This window comes from Phyllostomus hastatus, unplaced genomic scaffold, assembly GCF_019186645.2.
Source record: "Phyllostomus hastatus isolate PE091 unplaced genomic scaffold, TTU_PhHast_1.1 phas_scaffold_78, whole genome shotgun sequence".
NCBI lineage: Eukaryota > Metazoa > Chordata > Mammalia > Chiroptera > Phyllostomidae > Phyllostomus > Phyllostomus hastatus.
In genome coordinates, this window is record NW_025334041.1 from 35042083 (window position 1) to 35054125 (window position 12043).

Genomic DNA, 12043 nt, shown 5'->3' on the forward strand with positions numbered 1-12043 from the left:
AAAATTGGGGTTTATTCTATTTATTTTTAATTGTTACCATGATAGTTAAGTGGCACTCTGCCAATTTTGCCTGAAAGTAAGATACATATAACCAGTTCTACTTCAGTCAACATTGCAGAGTTGAGAGATTTTACTGGCAATTTTTGCTCACTCTGGTGTTGATGATTTACTTAACAAACTACTTGTAGCTCTTCTGTTTTGATTCTTCCTCTTGCAACATTTTGTTTAACCATCTTAGTATTCAGAAGAATGCCCATGAATAGATCTGGAAATATTTTTTCACAGTAATTCAAATTGTGACACAGTGAAGGGAAGGATGGTCAGTCCTTTCAAAGCAGGAAAATTTTATTTTTGTTCATTTTGCAATCAACCAAGAAAAAGGCATAGTAGACGTGGAGCTTGAACTGTTCCCAAAAATGCCATTTAGAGAATTGTGCATGGATTTCCTCTTTCTGTGCACCCCTGGGAGCATGTCTCGAGGGCAGATTGGGTCCAGCCTGCGTAGAGGCGGGAGAAGCCACTGCAGTTGGTACACCGAGTGTCCTTTGCTTCAGGTCTTCAGTGTTTAGTACAGGATAGGTTGGGCAGGAAAAAGTGACTTTAAGGGTTGACCAGATTGCCTTTTAACTTTTCTCCCCATACAAAATCACGAATGTTTCTCTTCTGTCCAGATACTCTCGGCATTCAGTGACAAAGAACTAGCCGCATATGCGAAAGCAGGCGCTGTGGCAGAGGAGGCTCTGGGGGCCATCCGGACTGTGATAGCTTTTGGGGGCCAGAACAAAGAGCTGGAAAGGTCAGGAAGGTTCTTTGTCCACTGGTCAAAGAGCCCACTTTCACATTTTGTTTTTACGTTTTGTTGCTCATTCTTTTGTGGTATGTGCTCATCACTTTCCTTTCTCTAATATTAAAACTCCCCCACAAAACACAGGCACTCTTCACTGATGGCTAGAGTTTCATGTCACTCTGAAACAGGTTCTGACCCTCTTATGTTCCACAGACTCCTTTGGCAGTCTCCCTCCTTAGAATAGTGATTTCAAATGCATAAAACAAAATACATAGGATAACAAAGGAAACTAATGGTATTGAAGTCCAGTTATCATAATGTTTTTAAACTGTGATATAGTAAATATGTATCTTTCTTGTTGACATATTAGGTAATGAGAGCTAATTATGGTTCTCATAGCTACTGTACTTTTAAAGTAAGGATGTGGGTAAGAGATATTTCAAGATGTTTGTGGCAATTATAACATGATATAAAAATGATCTGGGACTTCTATTGGCAACAGAGTCACCGTTACTGCTAATTCTACAGTGGTTTGTTGCCTGCATTGATAATAAAAGGAAATGCTAAATTTCAGTTAGTGGTTAGTGATAATAAAGATGTAATTTTTTTCCCCATTCAAGTTCCCAGGTCAAGTACCTCTGCTCTGAAGGAACTTGATACATAAAAAACCTAAATATCAGAACAAAGGCCACTGCCAAAGGGTACTCCCTCTACTTCACTCAAATGTCCCCAACTAGTTCTCTCTAAATAATAGCATCCCCTGATATAGCCAAAGTATAATTCTGTGTAAAGTATTTTCTTTTGCTGTTCTGTGGGATGCCTGATACCCACACTTCTGAGATAGAAATCTTGGACATTCTCCAGCATTAAAAGCCAAGGTTTTCCAGTTTCTTCCATGTCGTTTTCTATTATTCTACCCTCAAGACCTCTCTGAAACCACCGAGTTCCTAGTTCTCTAACTTCTCCCTTTTTCTCTCTTACTGCTGCTTCCTGTACACAATAGCCCACACAGGCCACACTAACTCTCAGTTGGACCCCAGGATGTGAGTGTAATCAGTGCTGCTCCATTAGCTGCAGCAAGCAAGCCGCCTAAGCGAAGGTAATTACAGCGTATCCACCACTGTCACTGGAGCTTTGTGCCACTCTGGGGCCAATGTAAATATGCCTGCATTGCCTGGAGGCCAGCCCAGGACTAATGCTGGTGCTGGGCCTGGCCTGATCCCCGTCTCCCCAGGGACGCGGCTCTGCTGGGTGAGGGCAGCACCCAGTCCCAGGAAAGGACGCTGAAGAGTTGGGGCTTCAAGTAATTAAAAAGACAAACACTTTTTGGTGGCAGCATATATTCTGTACAAACTAATAAATTTTCAACATCTCATTTGGTTAACTAAAAAAATATGTTTGTTTTTTTTTAGAAGCAGAAACATTCTATTTTATGTGATATTTCCCCCAAAGACTCATTGTATATCCATTGGTGCTTTTCCCCCCTGAATTTAGGGAGCCAAAAGTAAAATTTACACACTCTCTGTGTCTAGCATAGAGAGGTGGATTTAATTTAAATTGATGTAAAAAAATTGCAGTTTAACAGAACCATTCTAGACATTTGTACCTTAGTATCAAATCCTAGAAGCCAGTAATATGAATTTTAATTACTATGCAAAAATATGATAATAATACAATGAGCAATATCCAGAAAGAGGTTAGGTAAACTCAAGAATGATAGTGCTAATGATAGTGGGGATAGGAATTGTCAGCATTTGCCAGCTATGCCAGCACTATACTAACTGCTTCCTCTAAGTACCTGTCATTCTCACAATTATCTTGCAAGGCAGGTATTATTAACTTCATTTTACAGACGATCAAACTAAAATTGAGTTTAGTTTGATCAATTTGAGTAAGAAATTGAAAAATTGAGTAAGAACCTATGTCCCGCAAGTAAGGACCACTTTATAACCTTGTACTGTGGCTTGACACTTCAAGGTCAATTGATCCCCCCAAAAAATAACAAAAAATAAAGACCTAAGTTTAAGAACATGTAAAATTCCTGTCTCTCACCCACTGGGGCAATAGAGGGAGGACTTTATTTTCTCTAGAGAAGAGAAGTTGAGTTGTATTAAGAATCTAACTATTTTAGGAGTCCTGAAAAGTATTTACATTTTTCTCTGATTCTTAGTTGGCTTGGCTTCACAACTTCCACCTTAACCTTGATGTGTGATGCTGGCTGTGAAGGTGATGGTGATGCTCTTCCATATCCCAGCTATGGGAACATTGTTTGGATGGGTGAGGACCAAGGGAGATGGGTCCAGGCCAGCAAAGAGCAGGCACAGATAGGTTCTAGCCCTGTCTAGCCCCATCTGTCTGGTCCTGAGTTAGTTCACATTCTAGGAGGCTGGGTCTCCCCTAGGGGTTTCTTAACTTTGATGGCTTTGTTTTTCAAACCTCCAACTATACAGGATGTGAATGTGGCACAAATTATGGATTGTTTACTTATTATGACATTTTCCCCTCATTTTCTGGTAGGTATCAGAAACATCTAGAAAATGCCAAAAAGATTGGAATTAAAAAAGCTATTTCGGCAAACATTTCCATGGGCATTGCCTTCCTGTTGATCTATGCGTCATATGCACTGGCGTTCTGGTACGGATCCACTCTAGTCATATCAAAAGAATACACTCTGGGAAACGCAATGACAGTAAGTAGTTTCCATGTGCATGAGGAATCCGAAAACATTGTTTATTCTTATACCTTTTCTTTGCTTTCGTATTCCTCCTTTTTGAAGGATGAGCCATGATTATAGGAGTTTTTCTTTTGGTGAATCTTTGCTCTGTCCTGTGGGCTGAGTTGGCTTCTAGAATACACAAGGTGTAATTATGGGTGGAGACAAGAGAAGAGCATGAAGGAAGGCCTATTGAAAAACATATACAACATATAAAAGGAAATGAAAATTGAATAAATTTGTGAATGAACAAATATGAATTGGAATTATCCTCATTCTGCCTTTGGTTTTTATTATATGGGAAAGTAAACATTATTATAGATAGGCCATATAGTGAGGGAATGTTAAGTTTACATAACCTAAAACACAAGCTATCTAAAATATGAGATGAAAAGTTAGTTTAGCTTCTTTTTTTCAAAATGAAAATACCTTTACTTTAGGATTATAAAAATAATACATACTAGTTACAAAATGATTAGGATATAGAATTTTAAAAATTAGGAATTAGAATTACTTATAATCTAATAATTCATATATAGTTAATGATAACTTTTATATATCTTCTAGTTCATTTTCTATATGTAAATGCAATTTTTTCTTTCAAAACTGGGATGGTATTATGGATATAATTTTGTAACATTTTTTATAAACTAGAAATATTTTGTGACCATCTTTCCATGTCGGTGACAATGAGAACAACATGTGACCGTTCAAATAGAGATCTTTTAAAACCTGAACTTCCCTATTTTTCCAAACAAAAGACACTGAGCACAGAAAGGCCCTTTGCTGATGACGCAGGGCCGTTCTGAAGATTAATCACTTTGAACCGTTTCCTGGACCACTAGCTCCAGACTCCATTGAGCTGTTGAGGGCTGGATGAACATTCAGAATTGCTGTGCCTTTCTTTTTTCTCATTTTGGTTTCTTCTCTGATTGTTAGCTTAGAAGCTCTCCACTTTTCTTCAGTTTCTTGCTTTCTAAATTTTATGAAGAAGGGAGACTGAATCCTGACTTGGCTGTGCACCTTCGGTGATGTGTGTGCCTCTCTGGCCTTGTCTCCTCCTCTGCGACCTGTGGGCAGTGGCAGCTCCGCTGGAGAGTGCTCTCTCTCCATGGTGCAGGGGCCCAGCAACACCCTGTGCTTCTCCAGTGCATTGATTTGATAACATCTATTTTGACAGAGGCTTTTTTGCTTTCTTACTGGTCCTTATCTATAGTGCAGACAGTGGAGAGGTAGTGAGGGATATTTGAGTTCTGGTTATGGGTAGTATTGTTATTGTCTTCTGAGAAAAGCCAAATTATATGTAAAAGTTTCACCATGCCCAGAGAGGCAGGAGTAATTTCTCTTCATTTGTTTTCCTCAGTTGAATTATGCTAATAATCTGTATTCCTGAGGCTATATCCTTGGCTTTTCTATATCAATTTATTTTCCTAGTAGAAAAATATAAAGGAAAAGGTGTTAAGTTTTGTGTGGTATAGTACAGAATAATTGTGTAAAGGAATTATTAATCAGTGCACACAGGTGTAATTTAGTGTTTTATAACATGTGGACTAATTCTTATATTTAAAAGCTTATTAAAATATGTATGTAAAATGGTACTTTTTCAGGAAAATTCCATGGGGTCAATATCTACCATGTTTCATCTTAAGCATTCCATTTATTCTATATATAGTTCAAAAATATCAGAATAGTAATCCTGATGGAAAATGCTTCCCTCTGGTTGCATTAGCATCCAAATAGCATCATGGAAATAGGGTTGAAAACTCTTTCTGACCCTATAAGTTCAGAAGAAGAGGAATAGATAGTTTGGCAAGCTAGACAAATAGTTTGGCCAGCTAGACAAAAGAAAACCATTTGTGCAATGAAATACTAGAGTAACCTTCAAAAATTTGCTTTTTTGCTAAAAAAATTTGAAAGGTTAAACTTGAACTCAATCCCTTGTATAATATGTGCTTCCAATGAATCATATTTGAGATAATGGAGACCAACATGGGGCTGTTAACTTTTCCTATCCTTCTTTTGCTCAGGTCTTTTTTTCAATTCTGATCGGAGCTTTCAGCGTTGGACAGGCTGCCCCGTGTGTTGATGCTTTTGCCAATGCAAGAGGAGCTGCATACGTGATCTTTGCTATTATAGATAATGTGAGTTATTGATTATTTTGACGCTGAGAAATTCCTTGAGGTTGGAGTAATTAAATCTGGCTTTAGTTTAAATATGAAGTGAAAGTTAATTATGTGAAGTTAACAACCTTTTCTTGGTAATGAATGAAATAAAAAGTTCATTAATATTTCTAAAAGTTTATCTTTAAGTAATATAATAATCCTGACCTCATTCTGGAAAGGTACATCTGTACTTGCGTTATTATTAGAGTTCAGAGCAAAGATTTTTGTCTTCCTAGTTTTTTTTTCCCTTCTCTCTTTCATTTTGTAGCCAGAATGAGAATATTATGATTTCTATACAGGATGAGTGGGTGGAAAAATTATCAGTGGGACCAAAACCGACAGTATGTTTTGCTGGGTTGCCATAAAAAGAAAATGATCTCTGTATGTTTGATATAATTTTGAATCAATTATGTTGAATAAGTTGTACTGACTGCAGTGGAATAAAGAAAGTAGTTTTGATGCATTAAAATATGTCACTGTTTATGCACGAACTCCACAGAAGATAACTGAAATTTGATCATTTAATTCAAGTGATTCCTCTTGCTTCATTGATCTAAGTCATGGGAAAGTACTCAGCAATCCAAATTCATTGAAAGTTTACATTGACCCTCAATAACTTGGCTCCAACCAATTCTTCAGTCAGTCTTCGCAAGCCAATCCATTACATTTTAGGAAAAGCTAATTTTCACTAAATGATGAAACACCTGGCTATATCAGTTATAGTATGTTTTGTTATTGCAGTTATATAAACATGCATATCTGACCACTTAGAAAATTTATAAGGATATGCCAAAATCTTAAACTGAAATATTGTATGAAATAAAATGAGTATATCCCTTACGTTCTTTTAAGGAAATGCCTGTTTTCTGAGAATGAACATTTCCTGAAACACACACACACACACACACACACACACACACACACACACACACACACTTTACCTTGGGTTCTATTTTGTGAGGGAGATTGTACCATTCCAGGCCTTATTTTTGGGATTTGCTGAATCATATTCCTAAGAAAATGCAATTGTTTATTCTGTTATAGAATGGTCATTGAATTTTGTTTTATTTAGAATCCTAAAATTGACAGTTTTTCAGAGAGAGGACACAAACCAGACAACATTAAAGGGAATTTGGAGTTCAACAATGTTCACTTTTCTTACCCAGCTCGCACTAATGTCAAGGTACTGTAAATAGTATTTATAGGAATTTCCAAAACAGATTTATTGTTTAATCATCTTAAGTAATTTAATGACTCTAATATTCTGATATTTATGTGGTTTTTCCTTTTGAGGTTATATTCCTTTATTTGATAGTATTTTTAATGAAGAAGTTGCAAGTTTTCCTTATTTTCCTATAAAGCTGTTGCTTCACCATATAAAAATCGCACCAACAAAAGCAGTATACTGCAAATTTAAGGCGGTGTGTTGAATCATCTGACACTGTAACACTTAACAAACTTTTCTTCACTGCCAATTATTTCCAATGAGATTATTCAGTATTTTGACCCAAATCCAGAGACAGTTGTAAGCAAGTTATAATACATGGTGAGGCAAAAGTAAGTGTACAGTTATGAGTGTGTAAAACAGAGTTTATTCTTGTATTATTATTTATTAATTGTTGTATTATTTTCCATATGAACAACTATAAACCTACTTTTGCCCCACATTGTATTATATAAGGCTTATAATAACAATGTTATCTTTGAATTTTATAACTTCTACAGCTAAATTTTACAACAGATAATTTTAGGAATCCTGAATATTATAACTGTAGCCTAACCTAAAAATCATAAGGTGCTAGAAAAAGGTGCATATTGTGTTTATCTGCAATTGTTTAAAAGCTAAGGTTATTTTCTTCCAGTAGCACTGTAAACAGTTTCTTTTTCCACTGGTATTACCAAAAGCTGCTATTTTAAATCTTCTATCCTCCACTAATTTAAGACAACTATGCTAGATTAGATTGTTTCATACTACTTTCTTTGCGGGGGGGGGGGGGCAGAGGTTGTCCATTTTCAATCCTCAATAGATTTTATGTATTTCTCATGCTTCTTTCCACACATTAGTTCATCTAGTTCTGTAGGAGTACTCAGTGTCATCTTGATCAGCGAATCATAACAAGTTTTGTTAAGTCCTGGATTTTTTGCAAGAGCCTCATTAATTTCAGGTACTTCTGATAGAGGAGAATCGTGTTCACCAGCAGCTTCCACACTTTCCAAAGCTCCAGACCTATCTAGTTTGTTCAATTTTGTCCCAACTTCAGGCAGACTACAGTAAACATCTCCCAATGCTTCCTGTGCAAAATTGCTGACTCCCACTATTCTGATACCATTATCGGTTGTTCTCCATTCGTGTCACTCCCTGAGAGCAGATGGGGCGGGGGGCCAGGGCGCAGCCTCCTGACAGCGCCTGCCCTCAGGCCCCAGGGCTGCAGTCCACCGGCTCTGTGGCTCTGTGCTGCTCCTTGCGCCACATTAGCAGGAGTGTGTGGCCTGGTGGTGGCAACCCAGCTCCTCAGCCACACTGGGTCCTTGGGGGTGGAGCCTATTTGATAGTTTGTCACATTTGAAATTGAATCAAATGATTCCCCTTTTAGAATTTTGTTGTGAAGTGTTCTTTTTCTCCATTTTCCTCACAGATCTTGAAGGGCCTCAACCTGAAGGTCCAGAGTGGGCAGACTATGGCCCTGGTTGGGAACAGTGGCTGTGGGAAGAGCACGACGGTGCAGCTGATACAGAGGCTCTACGACCCTGATGAGGGTATGGTAAGTGGGAAGAACCAAGTCCTCCAAACTGGGAAGCTTGGTACCACTTAGCTCATGGGAACTGTGTTTTAGTAACAAATTTGCACGTGAATGAAATTGTGGTCAAAGGGCTATGGAATTGCAATGTATCTGCATAACACATTCCAATTTGGGGGCTGCTTTAACAAGAGTATTCAAGATGATAAAAGCCAAAGAATCTACACAACACTCCTTTCTGTTACAACTAAGCTCTTCATAACCCACTAAATCACCAGAAACCATCCTCCAACCACTGAGAAAATTATTTTTAAGGAATTATTGGGTTTGGCCAAAAATGTTTCATATCACTATTGTTGACAATTTGGTAATCAAGACAAAGACAGTTGAGTTTTCTTAAATGCTGGAGTGTCTAAAGGGGAAAGTAGAATAGCCTCATAAGAAATTTTGGGAACATGGGGGACAGTAATAGCCTAGGGTATATGGGTATATTTTTTCTTTGTCTCTTAAAAATTGTATTATAAATTTAAACCTACAAAAAAGTTGCATGTAGGGGTACTCACTACAGCCTTCACCCATATTTACTAATTGCTTATATTTTGACCCATTCACTTTATCGTCCTCTCTCTCTTTGCATGGAAAACATAGACACACATTATGCACGTACACATGCGTATTTTTTTTCTGAACCTTTGAAAGTAAGGTAAGGGCATCATGCCCCTTAACCCCTACATACTTCAGAGTACATTTTATAAAAAGAAGGACATTCTTTTATATAACCACAAAACAATGATCAAAAGTAGTAATTTAACACTAATATAATACTAACCCACGATGTATATATTAAAATTTTACCAACTTTAATACATTGGGTTTATGTGCTATGAAAGTGTATTATGGAAACAGATAATTGCAAGTTACAAAAAAATATATTAAAAAGGCATTAAATAGAGATTATAGGAATTAATACAAAGTTTTTCTAGGACATATACATTACTTATTTATTTAATAAAATTAATACATTTTATTAATGTTCCTGGAAATATCTGATATTACTAAGGATGAACACAGGCCCATCCTCATTTACTAAAGCAAACTAAGTTGTTTCAAGTGTCAACATTTTTCTTTATTTTTTGAAAAAGCACCAAAAGTATTTTGGTTAGCAAAATACTAACCATTGAGGATAAGCATTTGAAAACATTTTATTTTAAAAATTATTCCTGGAGTATTACATCTATTTTTAGAAAATACACATGTCAGCAGAAAAAAAAAAGCCCTCAGAAATTCAGTAACTCAGAGAATTCATGGTTCACATCATGATGTAACGGTTTTCTGCCACTGAAACTGTGGAGGAAATGCCCAGTGGTGTAGTCAGTTAATTCACTTGTTCTTTAAACCTCTCTCCAATAGAAGTCAAAAACTATAATAAAGGAAAGCAATAAATTGGGACAAGTGATTAATGATATATAATCATGGGAAAACTATTTAATATTTGAGAAATTACGGTTGACCTTTGACAACAAGGTTTGAACTGTGCAGGTGTACTTATAGGCAGGTAATTTTCAACGAGCACTGTAAATGTATTTTCTCTTCCTTATACTTTTCCTAATAATAATTTATTTTCTCTGGCTTACTTTATTACAACAATACAGTATATAACACACATAACATACAAAACATGTACTGATCAACTGTTTATGTGATGGGGAAGGCTTCTGGTCAGTGGGAGGCTATGAGTATTTAAGGTTTGGGGGAGTCAAAAGTTATTGGTGGATTTCTGACTGCATGGCAGATTGGTTCCCCTGACCCCCACATTGTTCAGAGGTCAGTTCTAATAAGAATTTAAAATAGGATGTGAGCATGCAAATCTTTCCGTAATAAATACAAATTTGTAAAAAGTTTCAAGAAATGGTCATCCTCATCTATAAATATATATAAATTTAAACAAATATAAGCTACCACCTCATACCTATTAATTAGAAAAAAACAGATTAAAATGATAAAGCCCAGAGCTAGTAAATTATAATGAAGCAAATACATTTACATATTCCTGCTGACATTATTAAAATCTTTTTAGAGGCTTGTTTATTCAACCTTTTTATTCAGCGCATAACAAATGCCCAACATACACTACTAATTGTAAAGGTAAGCACTTGTTACTAAAAAAGAAAAAATAAACCATCCTGGTAATTCTCTACTTCTTCAGTGATCCTCCTTCCATAGTCCTTGAAGGAAATCAAATATCCAGGAGGTGGCAAATGCTAAGGTAAATTTTGGTGTATTAAATACATAAAGTTAAACACCATAATGCCATCAAAATAATATGTAGACTAAGTAGGAAAGTGTAGATTTTTATTCAAATTTATAATGGTAAGAAAAAATAATGATATGTCAAAAATATATAAACCAAATCAGTTATGTAGAATTATCCAACCATGAAAAAACTATATATGTAAGGTGATAAATATCAAAAAAGAGCATATGCTTTTTTATTTCTATTCTTGCACATTGCTCTTTATTTCCAATTCTCATTCCTAACCACTGAAATAAGTTCAATATTATGTAAGATTTTTTTCATAACACATGAAAGAGCCTTGATGCTTTAGATATCAGATGGTTTAAAGTGTTTGATGAAAGTGTTCAATGTTTTTTTCAGATTAACATCGATGGGCAGGATATTAGGACCTTTAACGTAAGGTATCTGAGGGAAATAATTGGAGTAGTGAGTCAGGAGCCGGTGCTCTTTTCCACCACAATTGCTGAAAACATTCGTTACGGCCGTGGAAATGTCACCATGGATGAGATAAAGAAAGCTGTCAAAGAAGCCAACGCCTATGACTTTATCATGAAGTTACCTCAGGTAAAGTTTTGTTGATGTAGTTGCTGGCAAAATTAAAGTCCCCTCTCATGTGACTAAGTTCTTTCTTCAAAGATTAAGCTAATAATGTTTGCGAGACAAGGTTGTCCAACTTTGCTAGGTAAGTCCCTTGAATTATTCAGTTGGAGGTTTAAGGACTACGGCCTGGTACATAAATCGTGTAAAATTTTATGCAGAGTGTATTAGTAGTTTTTTAGGATTCAGTATTCATTTATTTTATTATAATTGACTCATTGCAATAGTCATAATGAAGCTTCATGTTGTCTTCATGAATTTCTAGACTCCATAGCCTTTTCTATTTGAAATACTCCAACAGCTCTTCCATGCTTTCTGTGTTGTAGAAATTTGACACCCTGGTAGGAGAGAGAGGGGCCCAGCTGAGTGGTGGACAGAAACAGAGAATCGCCATCGCCCGCGCCCTGGTCCGCAACCCCAAGATCCTCCTGCTGGATGAGGCCACATCTGCCTTGGACACTGAGAGTGAAGCTGAGGTTCAGGCGGCTTTGGATAAGGTCAGTAGACACAAAACACCTGAAGAACCACCGAATTGAAACTTCATGAAAATTCTTGCTAATGCTTTGTGAGTGCAGGTTGAAAAACAGAGCAAATGAAGCTCCCTCTGCGGGCTTTATTGATTTCTCCATCCTATCATGTCAAATTGCAGAGGTGGCTGTTTCATCAACTGGCTTGCTTTGACTAAGGTGAAGGGAGCTGAAAGCCATGGCTATGCAATGAGTGACTCATCTTTTTTTCTTTGCAGATAGC

At 36.6% G+C, this 12043-nt stretch overlaps 1 protein-coding gene across 4 annotated transcripts in view; it reads left to right on the top strand.

Annotated features, from left to right (window-relative positions):
• ABCB4 (ATP binding cassette subfamily B member 4) overlaps nt 1-12043 on the top strand; it is an 82849-nt gene that overhangs the window by 22537 nt on the left and 48269 nt on the right. For all 4 annotated transcript variants that reach the window (XM_045827435.1, XM_045827433.1, XM_045827436.1 and 1 more), the window contains 7 exons: nt 672-796; nt 3305-3476; nt 5528-5641; nt 6735-6845; nt 8299-8424; nt 11057-11260; nt 11620-11790. In XM_045827435.1, coding sequence (XP_045683391.1) covers nt 672-796; nt 3305-3476; nt 5528-5641; nt 6735-6845; nt 8299-8424; nt 11057-11260; nt 11620-11790 — 1023 coding nt within the window. The remainder of the gene's footprint in view (nt 1-671; nt 797-3304; nt 3477-5527; nt 5642-6734; nt 6846-8298; nt 8425-11056; nt 11261-11619; nt 11791-12043) is intronic.